The 13,377-nt window shown below is 45.1% G+C and overlaps 1 protein-coding gene across 1 annotated transcript in view; it reads left to right on the top strand.

Annotated features, from left to right (window-relative positions):
* LOC145342388 (retinal guanylyl cyclase 2-like) overlaps positions 1-13,377 on the top strand; it is a 48,000-nt gene that overhangs the window by 26,183 nt on the left and 8,440 nt on the right. Inside the window, exons 11-16 of the mRNA XM_080187926.1 lie at positions 3,230-3,379; positions 4,589-4,737; positions 4,891-5,054; positions 7,187-7,379; positions 7,980-8,154; positions 10,489-10,587. Coding sequence (XP_080044052.1) covers positions 3,230-3,379; positions 4,589-4,737; positions 4,891-5,054; positions 7,187-7,379; positions 7,980-8,154; positions 10,489-10,587 — 930 coding nt within the window. The remainder of the gene's footprint in view (positions 1-3,229; positions 3,380-4,588; positions 4,738-4,890; positions 5,055-7,186; positions 7,380-7,979; positions 8,155-10,488; positions 10,588-13,377) is intronic.

Here is a 13,377-nt window from a genome sequence, read left to right as displayed (position 1 = left end):
GAGACGTATAAGATGATGAATGGGATGGATAGGATAGTGATGGAGAGACTCTTCCCGCTCAAAAAAGACAGTAGGACAAGGGGGCACAGCCTCAAGATAAAAGGGGGGCGGTTTAGAACGGAGTTGAGGAGGAACTTCTTCACTCAAAGGGTGGTGAATCTCTGGAATTCTCTGCCCGTTGAAGTGGTGGAGGCTGCCTCGCTAAATATTTTTAAGACGCGGGTTGATGGGTTTTTGATAGGAGAGGGGATTAAGGGTTATGGGGAGAGGGCGGGAAAGTGGAACTGAGCAGCGACAGATCAGCCATGATCTTATTGAATGGCGGGGCAGGCTCGAAGGGCTAGATGGCCTACTCCTGCTCCTATTTCTTATGTTCTTATGAACTTAGTGTAAAGTGGTTGCCTGCTGGGAAACCCTTGTGGCAGAGTTCACTTGACTATGGCAAGCCAGATCGGACATGTAGTCATGATTGCATTTCAAGTGTAGTCATGGGCGGGACGGTGGCACAGTGGTTAGCACGGCTGCCTCACAGCGTCAGGGACCCAGGTTTAATTCCAGCCTCGGGGTCACTGTCTGTATGGAATTTACATCTCCCCCTATCTGCATGTGTTCCCACCAGATGCTCCAGTTTCCTCCCACAGTCCAAAGATGTGCAGGTTCGGTGGATTGGCCGTGCTAACTTGACCTTAGTGTCAGGGGGATTAGCAGGGTTAATATGTGGGGTTGCGGGAATAGGGCCTGTGTGGGATTGTAGTCGGTGCAGACTCGATGGGCTGAATGGTCTCCTTCTGCACTCTAGGGATTCTATGAAAACCCAAACATTCCCCATTCCTTAACGAACTGAAGATATAAGAATTCCTCTGCTCTGAATAAGCAAAAGACAAATTTGCCTGTACAATCACGTATCACTGTGAGTTACCCGAGTCAGTCATTGTACCACAACTGTTTTCATGCATTAACAAACTGTTCCTTATTCACCCTCAGCTGCTGCATATGCATTGCAAATGTAATCATTGAATCAAGTAGTTCTCTTAATGGTAGACGTGTGCATTGCCATTGGCTGTTCCCTGTCTGGGAAGTGTGATTCCCATGGCACTTGTTATTGCCGTGGTGACTGTTGCTGTTGTTCCACTTTCATTGTTGGAGCTATGGGAGTGATGGTCGTTCTGTACTCTGAGCGTCTGGTGACATCCCACCTTTCTGATCAGCTGCTGTCTGTTTTTGCTGTTCTTTGGATGGATTTAGGGTGGAATACAATTTGTGGCATGCTCTCCCCAACAGTACAAAAAGTACCGGTTCCAGCTTGTTAATTAATTCTGTTTAAATTTCATAGTTTTGCCATTGCAAGTTGAAACATTGCCAGTACTGCCATATATCTCCTTTCGTTTCTACGGAGCTGGAAGTGAAAGTTTTACAGCCATTTTTGTCTCACCCAGTATTTTACTTGCAACTTTCAGCTCGTGTTAGCATTGCCTAGTCTGTGTTTTTTCACAAGCAGCTTTTAGGAGGTTGGAACAATTAGAATCCTTACAGTACAGAAAGGGGCCATTCAGCCCATTGACTCTGTACTGACCACAACGCCACCCAGGCCCTATTCCTGTAACCCCACATATTTACCCTGCTAATCCCCCGACACTAAGGGGCAATTTACCCTATGGCTAATCCACCTAACCTGCATATTTTTGGACTGTGGGAGGAAACCAGAGCACTTAGAGGAAACCCACACAGAGATGGGGAGAATGTGCAACCGCTACACAGACAATGACCTGAGGCTGGAATTGAACCCAGGTCCCTGGCACTGTGAGGCAGCAGTGTTAAGCACTGTTCCACTGTGCCACCCACTTCTTCCAGCTTTTCAAAACTCAAATCCAGCTTCACTTCATGACACCATGTCACATGATCAGAGGCTAATTACTGTTTTTCTGGTGTGAAATCTTAATTGAACTGTAATGTGTCTGCCGGCAGGGAGTCCTTCATGGTAGGGGTCACACCACTAAGGTAAGCTAGGACATCCCCCTTTTCATAATGAACAATAGATACAAACAGGCTGCTCATGTGAATAAGAACTAGTCATGATGTGGGTATGCCGGCGTTGGACTGGCGTAAACACAGTAAAAAGTCTGACAACACCAGGTTTTAGTCCAACCTATTTATTTGATAATATACTCACTAGCTTTCGGGGTTAGTCCCTTCGTCAGGTGAATGGAGAGTGGGCCAGAACTCTCCATTCACCTGACGAAGGGGGTAACCCCGAAAGCTAGTGAGTATATTATCAAATAAATAGGTTGGACTAAAACCTGGTGTTGTCAGACTTTTTACTGTAATAAGAACTAGGACAGGAGTAGGCCACCTGACCCCTCGAGCCTGCCCCACCAGGGTCACTGGCTGTGTGGAGTTTGCACATTCTCCCCGTGTCTGCATGGGTTTCCCCCGGGTGCTCCGATTTCCTCCCACAGTCCAAAGTTGTGCAGGTTAGGTGGATTGGCCATACTAAATTGACCCTTAGTGTCGGGGGACTAACAGGGTAAATAAGTGGGTCTACAGGATAGGGTCTGAGTGGGATTGTGGTCGGTGCCGATTCGATGGGCCAAATGGCCTCCTTCTGCACTGTAGGGCTTCTGTGTTTGAGATCTTGTTGAACTGTGTTGAGAGCCAATAGAAGCCTATCACATTGAGTGTGGCAATGGTGCTGAACCTTTCTGCAGCAAGCTCATTCCACACAGCTTGCAGAGACCGCAGTGGGATAACACATTCTGCTGCACAACTTTGAAAAAAGGCAGCTTTTCTCAAGGTGCAGGGAGCCATTGATTGCATGTGTAAAACCACCAATGCCAAATGGTGAGAAAGTTGCTGAATTTAAAAAAATTGAGGTTGGCAGACATTAGCCACAACTTAAACTGAGAAATTTGAAGACCTTTAGTATGCATAGTAGTTGGGTCTGTTGATCATCTGATGGGTCCCCTGGCCGTGTGCAGCACTTGGACTGGCCGTGACTTTGTTTTGCCAACAGCCTACAGCTTCAGAGACCGGGCATCCCACCCTCCCACACTGATAATGGTTCTTTAACCCACTCCAGCTGCCAATTGGCAGCAATTTCCACACGGGGGGCCCAGACATCAGAATGCTCCAGCTGTGGACCCTCCATCTGCCCATCGATGCTTAAATGTATTATTCAGCCCATAGTTTTGCTTTGTAAATATATACTACATGTGATACTTGTTTATTTCAGAATTGTTTTGGACTGCTCCTGAGATATTACGAAAGCCTCAACCTTTATTGAATGGCACCATCAAAGGCGACATTTACAGTTTCTCAATCATAATGCAAGAGGTGGTTATCCGGGGGCCACCATATTGCATGTTCGATATGCCTGCAGAAGGTAAGCAGCTTCTTTGTGACCTTAAATGCAGGTTCCCCCGGTATCTGAACTAGTAAATGCACTGCACAGAATAGAAATAGGATATGAAGGAAGTGGCCTGGGCTGTGCTCAGTCGAGCCGCAGTAGCATGCTATAATATGCCTTGACGTCTTGAGAAATCAGCCAAGTTTCTCACAGCAGCACAAAGCTCAGTACTGCCGCCTCACAGCGCTAGGGACCCTGGTTTGGCTCACTATCTGTGCGGAGTCTGCATGTTCTCCCTGTGTCTGTGTGCATTTCCTCTGGGTTTCCTCCCACAGTCTAAAGATGTGTGTGATAGGTTGATTGGCCATGCCCCCTAGTGTCAGGGAGATTAGCAGGGAGATACATGGGGTTACAGTGTTAGGCCTGGGTGGGATTATTGTCGGTGCAGGTTCGATGGGCCGAATGGCCTCCTTCTGCACAGTAGCGATTCGATTATTCTAGATGATCTGCTGAATACTTTGTGCATTATCTGGGGATATTTTGCATTTGTCATGATTCCAGCTTTTGATATTATGTTTTTTTCCCCCTCTTTGTATCCTGTTAAATTATACTTGGGAGGAGTCTGTGGGTGTGATTTTTTTTGCCCCATCGCGGCATGTTTTACAGTGGTGAAGGTGGTTCGTCGTTGGCCGATGTCTATGCCATTTTCCCTGGCTTACCAGAGAACTCGTTGTTGGGGGGGGAAGAGAGTTTATTCATTCATTCATGAGACCTGGGCATCACTGGCTGGCCAGCAATTATTACCCATCCCTATCTGTTGAGGGAAATTGAGAGTCAACTACATTGCTGTGGCTCTGGAGTCACATGTAGGCCAGACCAGGTAAGGACGGCAGATTTCTTTCCCTGAAGGGCATCAGTGAACCAGATGGGTTTTTCCCACAATCGACAGTAGTTTCATGGTCATCAGCAGATTCTTAATTCCAGATATTTGTAATTGAATTCAAATTCCACCATCTGCTGTGGCAGGATTTGAACCCAAGTCCTCAGAATATTAGCTAAGTTTCTGGATTAATAATCTAGTGATAATTCCACCTTTGGCAGCACCGGATAATCCTGCCTGCGGGAAAAGCCTGAAAATCCCATCCAGTCTCTTCAGTATAGAATAGGGAAGAAACTTTTTTTTTAAGAACTGAATTTGTAAAAGATTTAGAAATGGTACTAATTGTATATATTGATCTTTTTCAGAAATTATCCAGAATATTAAAAAGCCTCCTCCTTTATTCAGGCCCATTATTACCCCAGATCACGCTCCTATAGAGTGCATCCAGTTAATGAGGCAATGTTGGAATGAAATACCTGAAAGGAGACCATGCTGTGATGAAGTCTTTGATAACGTGAGATAGTTTTATCAATTTACCTCGTGCTTATGTTCTGTGCATTTTGCTCGTCTTATGGCAGTCATAGCACACCATATCCTTACCTTCCACCATTCACATATAATGCACTGTTTGTATTATATATTTATCTATACCTTTCTACTTCCGCAGTTCAAAAATATTAACAAAGGTAGAAAGACCAATATTATCGACTCGATGCTGAGAATGCTTGAACAATATTCCAGTAACTTGGAAGATCTGATAAGGGAGCGAACTGAAGAATTAGAAATAGAAAAACAGAAAACAGAAAAACTGCTGACACAAATGTTGCCTCCGTGAGTATATCCTTTCTGTGTCTTTTTTTCAAATTACAATGTATTTGCCCTGAATCTTGATGGAGATTTCTACATTGATTTCATTCCGGTCATTTTTTTCCTTGAAAAATTTTATAAATGGCCCCAGAGTTAACTCCTCCCACACAGATGAGAGTACCTGGGTTAAGGAGGAGAGAAAATTCGCCAAGATACTTCCACCTCATGACGATTCATTGAATCCTGTCTGTAGGGACACACCTAAGCGGAAGGAAGAAGTAGTTTCACTTGTTCTAACTCTATGTTCACACCTAAGTGGAAGGAAGAAGAAATTGTTGTATTGGCCTTGGGTTTGCTGGGTCTTGGGGTATGATCCTCACTTAGGATGCAAGAGGTCCCAGATTCAAATCCCAGATGAGCCCCATTTTAATTTCCTTCGAGGTGGCACAGTCACTAGCAGAGCTGCCTCACAGCACCAGGTACCCAGGTTCAATTCCATCTTGGGTCACTGTTTGTGTGGAGTCTGCACATTCTACCCGGGTTTCCTCCAGGTGCTGTGGTTTCCTCTCACAATCCAAAGATGTGCGGGTTAGGCGGATTGGCTTAGCTAAATTGCCCCTTAGTATCAGGGGGACTAGCTAGGGTAAATGCATGGGGTTATGGGGATAGGGCCTGGGTGGGATTGTGATCAGTGTAGACTCAATGGGCCAAATGGCCTCCTTCTCCATTCTATGAATGGAAGAGCAATAGTGACAGAAGCATCCAGGTCATTGGTCTAGATTGTAAATAGCTGAGGTTCTGTTCCTGGTAGCTTCACTGTGACAAGTAGTTCCACTTGTCATAACTCTATGTTCACACCACCTAAATCTCTGAGATCGGGATTTACAAACCCTGGAACACACATTGTGCCTTGATGCTCTTCATCATCAGACTTGACGGAATAAACAAGGTTCACTAATTTTCTAATTGTATCAAAGCAAAGCACAGCTTTGAAGTATGACTGTTTGTTGGTCTCCACCTGGTTTTATGACCCCTGGGTCTCTCGGCTGCATATATCATGGCCTGGAAGTGTACATTTTCCTCACGGACCAGTGACGTTGTGTATCTGTGATGGAGCAGGTTAATTTATTTGACTTTGTGATGAATACTGGTAAATTTGTCAATTTCTGTACAAATGTCCACAGCATTCTGTGTTTCATTTAAACCGTCAATCCCCATTGAGACTGGATCGTCTCACAAGGGTCAACTAACATAGTACTGCTTCTTACAGGAAAGAGGTTGGTGCTAATGTTGGGTTCCTGAAATGGGATAGTATTACAGCCTCAAAATGCACCCAAAGCAAAAACAACTTATGCATCCCGAATGCCATGCTGTTTTTATGTTTTTATTGCTTGAGTTAACTGTAATGCTCATCCATAGAACCATAGAAAATTACAGCTCAGAAACAGGCCTTTTGGCCCTTCTTGTCAGTGCCGAACCATTTTTTGCCTAATCCCCCAAATATTAATCCTGACAACAGTATTGGTGGGATCGGCAAATCCTTAATCTTGTTTCCATCTGAAACATTTTTGTTTGCGTGCAATTTCTTACAGCATGCTGTCATAGATGGTGTCACAGGAAGCTGCCAGCTGTTAAGATGGCACGGTGGCACAGTGGGTTAGCACTCACAGTGCCAAGGACTTGGTTCAATTCTGGCCTTGGGTGACTTTCTGTGTGGAGTCTGCACATTCTCCCTGTCTCTGCGTGGGTTTCCTCCGGGTGCTATGATTTTGCCCACAGTCCAAGGAAATGCAGGTTAGGTGGATTGGCCATGCTAAATTGCCCCTTAGAGTCCAAAGATAGGTTAGGGGGGATTAACGGGGCAAACATGTGGGGCCAAAGGGGATGGTCTGTCAGGAAGTCAGTGCAGACTCAATGGGACGAATGGCCTCTTTCTGCATAGTAGGGATTCTATGATTCTATTACTAGATGTTTATACCTAAATTATTGAAGTTATTTCTTTTTTTACAAACCCTTCAAAGTTCTATTATGCGATAAAGCCCAGTTAAGTCCAGACTTACCTTATTGTAAGCTAACAACATGCTGACTACTGTGCAAAAATTATCAACAGCTTGCCTACTGGAAAATTTGGTAGGAACGTGATGCTTGAATTTTAGATCAGTTTCAGAGTCACTGAAGACTGGCTGTACCGTTGAACCCGAGCACTTTGACCAGGTGACCCTGTACTTCAGTGACATCGTTGGTTTTACAACAATATCAGCAATGAGTGAACCTATCGAAGTGGTCGACCTCCTGAATGATCTCTACACACTTTTTGATGCTGTGTTAGATGATCATGATGTCTATAAGGTGAGTAATTAACATTCGCAACTATTGATGAATATTATTAGTTTTAGTTACAGATTCACAAAACTACAGTGATTCCAATCCTACTTCCAAATTTTCTCTTTCTACTGCCAAATCCTTCTTTCTTTCAAGTTTGTCACTTAGCTGCTGACATTTCTCTACAAAGGTCACAATTTTAGACGGCGTGGTAGCACAGTGATTAGCGCCAGGGACCCGGGATCGATTCCCGACTTGGGTCACTCTCTGTGTGGAGTTTGCACATTTACCCCATGTCTGCGTGGGTTTCATCTGGGTGCTCCAGATTCCTCCTGCAGTGCAAAGATATGCAGATTAAGTTGATTGGCCACGCTAAATTGCCCCTTAGTGTCAGGGGGACTAGCTAGGGTAAATGCATTGGGTTATGGGGATAAGGCCTGGATGGGATTGTGGTCGGTGCAGACTTGATGGGCTGAATGGCCTCCTTGTACTGTAGGATTCTATCTATCTATCTATCTATCTATCTATCTGTCTACCTATCAATCTATCTATCTATCTATCTATCTAATGTATCTGAGCAATAAATCTGGATAACATTATTGTGTTGGTGTCTTGTTTGACATGCAGGTGGAGACAATTGGGGATGCTTACATGGTTGTGTCTGGCCTCCCAACAAGGAATGGTAACAGACATGCAGCCGAGATTGCAAATATGTCACTGGATATCCTGAGTGCTGTAGGCACCTTCAAAATGAGACATATGCCAGATGTGCCAGTTAGAATAAGGATAGGTCTGCACTCAGGTAAGGCACTCACTGCTGAATCATGTTATGTCTGGTAAAGTCTTCCATTGAAGCTGTAAGATATCCTTGCGCCATTTCGCACCACTGTTGGCGCAAGGAGCAGCAATCAGTTTCTATAATCAAGTCATGGGCAAAGGATATTGAAAGTATAGCAAGGCTGATTGGCAAAGAGGAAGCATTAACAATTCAAAATGGAATGGTTAGGGTAATTTTACAATAAAGCCTCACTAAACACAAAATCATGACCCAATTTTCTAACCCCTGCTCACTGCCAGTGGAGCCTTGTTAAATTATCTCCAAAACAGAGATTTGTTATTTGTGGCCCAGAAGTCATGGTCAAGCAAGATGATGATGCATATGTGTGCATGTGTATGCAAGTTACATGTGCATGCATGTCTGTGTGTGTGTAAAGCAATCAAATTATCTATTAACACTGACCAGGTTTGCACGTGAAGTAAAGCCAGCTAATGTGGGACAGAGCCTTGTACATGTCAGCACTTTCAGGAAAATAAAGGAGGAAATCACTTAAATTGAAGCAATTCTTTATGTCGTGGGGTCTTTACTTACCAATGCTCCTTCTAATGCAAGTGGTTCTATGGGAGCATTAAAACAGTGTCATCAAGTCTGCCTTGCATACCAATTGTAGCAATGCAGAAGGCCACTTACATCAGCTGATGCTGAGATAATCACCAGGAATATTTAAACTTCGCTAAAGTTTTAGGAGACACTTTGTTTTTATCTGGGGGAGGAGAGCTACAAAGCACAACCCTATCATTTTCCTCAACATGTCTAGCTGGTTTGTATGATAGTATCATGTCTTGATATAACTCGTGTCATAGCATCACAGAGTATGGCCAAAATAAAAGACTGGTAAACGTTCCTTACAGAAATTATTTCTTACTGCAATTCTTTGGATTTCATCAGGTTTGTATATTTTCTGGGCTTGTGATACATCCCATGATTATATAATGTACCAACTCCATAATAGATGGAGGATTTCATATTTTGCGAATCTACATTGACAGAGCCATTCCTGGCTGGAGTTTCAGTTAGGACAACAGAATGCAGGGTATTTTTTCAATTGTTCATTGGATGTGGATGTTGCTGGCTGGGCCAGCATTTATTGACCATCTCTGAGGGCACTTAAAAGTCAACCACATTGCTGTGGCTCTGGAGTCACATGTAGGCTAGACCGGGTAAGGATGGCAGATTTCCTTCCCTAAAGGACAGATTTTTGCAACAATCAACAATGGTTTCTGGAACCATTGAAATTTCACAGCAGCGAAAGTATAACCTGGAACATCCTGGGGTGATCCCCTTCACCTCCCTTACCCTGGCACACCCGATAATTACATTCAAATTACATTTAAAACATATTAAAATCAGATTTAAATTACTCACCTACCTTCCCGGCCGTTTCCAGCGTGGTCTAACTTTGCCAGCTCTGGGAGGTGTGCGTGTGTTCCTGGCACATGTGCAAGTCCCAGAACAAGGCCAGTGATGCGCATCTCCCACCCTGACCTTCCAGAAGAGTTACGGGTCACGATGGGAGAACCGCGGTCAAATTTCACCATTCGCCATGTTGAGATTCGAACCCAGGTCCCAAAGCATTACTCTCAGTCTCTGGATTACTAGTCCAGCAACAATATCATTGCACCAGTGCCTCTCTCTTTGTTAGGTATATGTTGATACTGGGGGACTGGGTGCTGTCCTGCACCTTAGTTGATTATAGCTGACCTGCCCTTGTGGAGTACATGGTTTCAACCTACAGAAGAGATCAGGCCTGCTAGAACTTTCTAAGCTCCAGGGACATTTCAAAGATGTTGAATCGAGGGCCCATCTATCACTGTACCAGGAATGGGAAACTTGGACAATTTTTGACCTTTGGTCTGAGAGAACACATCTCAATTAAAGCCGTATAGTTGGGCGAGCAATTTTGGTGACGTTACTCCTACTCTGCAGAGGAGGGGTGGTGGGGGTGGGGAGGCAGGAGAATCAGTCAAGTTCCCACTCCTGATTGGTATCCAGGAACTCCTGATGGAAAATGTTTGTGTATGTGAACACTATATTGGGATAAGATTTCTATTCCCTGTGATACTCTCCATGGTTGAACAGGTTGCCAATAGTCGCTGTTAAATGTGTGAAGATGGTTGACTTGAATGAGGTAGCAGAGGGCTGGTGCTGCCCTGGGATGATCCCAGAAGCTAAATTGGGGTCTGCAGTTAAAGAGGGGGGATAACTGATAACGAGTTCTCAGGATCTTCTCCACCAAACACTATTTTTCCACTTTCACCACTTCTATAGAAGATCAAAATGATATGTTGATTTTTATAGGGCCGTCTGTTGCAGGAGTTGTGGGGCTGACAATGCCTCGCTATTGTCTGTTTGGAGACACCGTCACTACAGCCTCACGCATGGAGTCCTCAGGGCAACGTGAGTAACCGACTTTGAGTAACCAGCTTCAGATCATTGACAAGGAATGATTCATAGAATCATAAAACCCTTGCAGTGCAGAAGAAGGCCATTCAGTCCATGGAGTCTGCACCAACTCTCTGGCACAGTTATCTTATCCAGGCCCCCTCTCCCACTCTATCCCTGAGGAATTTCTTCAGCCAGAGGATGATGAATCTGTGGAACTCATTGCCACAGAGGGCTGTAGAGGCCAGGTCATTGAGTGTCTATAAGACAGAGATAGATAGGTTCTTGATCAATAAATGGATCAAGGGTTACGGGGAGAAGGCAGGAGAATGGGGAAGAGAGTCAAATCAGCCATGATTGAATGGTGGAGCAGACTCTATGGGCCAAATGGTCTCATTCTGCTGCTATATCTTAAGGTCTTATGGTAACCCCACACATTTCCCATGGCTAACCCTCATATCTTGGAACACTAAGAGGCAATTTACCATGGTCAATCCAGCTACACATCTCTAGACGATCCTGTCTCCACCATGTTTGCCTGCTTTCTCTTGCTCTCCATGGAAACAATGAGAAGGAGAAGGAGCAATGGTGTCTTCCTCAGGAAGGAGCAAGCAACATCCAACAAAGGCACAATGAGTGGGGAGAGTTCATTAAAAATAAATCACCTTTTTAGGCTTGATCTTTCATGCACCAAAGTGCCATCTAGCCGCCTGACGTACAAAATGTCTTCACTGATGGACTATCATTTAAATAATTGAATTGGGTAAGTACGCTACCTGGTACCTGAGGGAGCCAAAGTTCCCAGGCGGATATTGGGAGGAATTAAATACCCTTGGCGGTGATGCCTGCCCATTGGCTAGAGAGCTGGTGCCAACCTCACCGTGGTCACTTGAGCCCCTGATCCAATCAGGAACTTATCTATTGGGTGACAGGGTCCTTGTTGTGGTTTAGGCAGATATCCCCCCCTCTGTGAGCTGCCAATCACACCATCTGGTACTGTATGAGGTCCAGGCTGAAGATCATTGCTGGAGATTAGAATGAAGGTAGGTAAAGCAGGGCCAATGAAAGAGACTCCAAAGTCAACAGTTTAGTTTTAAGGTCACAACTCCAGAAGGTCTCTCCATTGGGCATAGGCTGCCCAAGTAGGTGGGTTAACCCCCACCCAAACCTGCTACAGACATACCTGTCAAGGTTTACTTGCTGGGTTGCCCACATGGCGTGTTTCCCCACCTGCCTCTTGTTGAATAGTAGGAGCACTATTGTGCTAAGGCCATTAAGAGCCATTTAAGATCCTCAGTTAGTTTCTAAACAAGAACGCTGTCTTGATCCTTCCAGCTCTGGACTTGGTCAGGAAAGCAATACGGTCTTCACCCACCTTCCTCCTGTCTGATTATGTGGGTCCCCCACCTCCAGGATTGGATGAATAAATGTCACCCTTCGAGTCATTTGATCTTAGCTTGGCAGCATTGAAATATTGTCTGAGCCTCTCGGCCAGGAATGGAAAGATTCATTGTGTACTCTTGGCACCTGATTGCTATCCAGTGTCTTCTCCTGATACGTGGATATTGGCTGAGGGTAGAATTGGGTTTGTGATCCCTCACCTGGTTGAACAGCCTCACAAAATTAACTGTCTCAAACATGACCAATGACCCACTGGATGAGATACTCCAGGCAGGAAGAAACTGCACCTTATGATGAGTCATTGCCTTCATGGGAAAGAAAAATTTGGGGGGGGGGAAATAATGATTTTTTTAAAAAGTTTCTTTCTTTCCTAATGGATCACAGGAACAGAAGTCACCATTTAGCCCCATTAACCTCTTGAGCCTATTCCACCATTCAGTGAGATCGTGACTGTTCTGTGACCCATCTCCACATACCCACCTCTGCCCCGTATCCCTTCATCCTTTGGTTAATTATCAATCTCAGATCTAAAATTAACAATGGATCCAGCATCAGTTGTCGCGTGTGAAAGAAAGTGTCAAACATCTATTACCCTTTGGACAAAATTTAATGTCCCCTTCCCTGTGGGGAATTTGGTGATGGGGGCATTTAAACGGATGGGAGGGTGACAATTGGCGACCCCTTCACCTTCCCACGTCCACCCCAATAAAGGCTGCAGTGGGAAAGCCCATGGATGATCTCCTGGCAATTGAGGCCTTTAAGTGGGAAATCTTCATCCAGCTGCCACTGAAATTCACCCAGAGCGAGTGGGGATCGCGCCATGCAGAAAGGGGAGGTGGGCTGCTGACAGCCACCCTTGTCTGTGCTGATGACGCCGCCCTCCTTCTCCTGCGACCCCTTCCCCCTTCCCCGCCCCCACCATCATTCACTTGCGTTTGGGCCCATGGCGATTCCAGGATTCGAGTGGATGTAGTATCAGCAGGAGCCTCCTGGGTGGCGCTGCTGAGCAATGGAGAGCAGGTGGTTCTTCTGCTCCCATGTGCCTGCAACCCATGGAGAGCTTGATCCTGGCAAAGGCTCGTTGCTGACCAGTTATCTGACCACACTTGGCATTTAATGTGGCAAGCCTTCCCTAAAAGTGGCGACGGAGGTCTCCTACTGGCTCTCTAACCTCCATTAATTACCTGTAGCCCATCACCTCTGTTTATTACTGTCCCTTTGTGTGTGTACAAGCATTTCCTAAGTTCACTCCTGAAGAGTCTGGCTCCAATTTTTAGACTATATCCTCTCATCCTAGATTCCCCAACCAGTGGAAATCATTTCTTTATCTACCCTACAGACATTCCCCTTCATGTCTTGAAAATGTGGATCAAATCACCCATTAACCTTCTACATTCCAGGAAG

This window comes from Carcharhinus amblyrhynchos, chromosome 4 (assembly GCF_965287045.1).
Source record: "Carcharhinus amblyrhynchos chromosome 4, sCarAmb.v2.hapA, whole genome shotgun sequence".
In the NCBI taxonomy this organism is placed as follows: Eukaryota; Metazoa; Chordata; class Chondrichthyes; order Carcharhiniformes; family Carcharhinidae; genus Carcharhinus; species Carcharhinus amblyrhynchos.
This window is presented reverse-complemented; position numbering and strand designations above follow the sequence as displayed.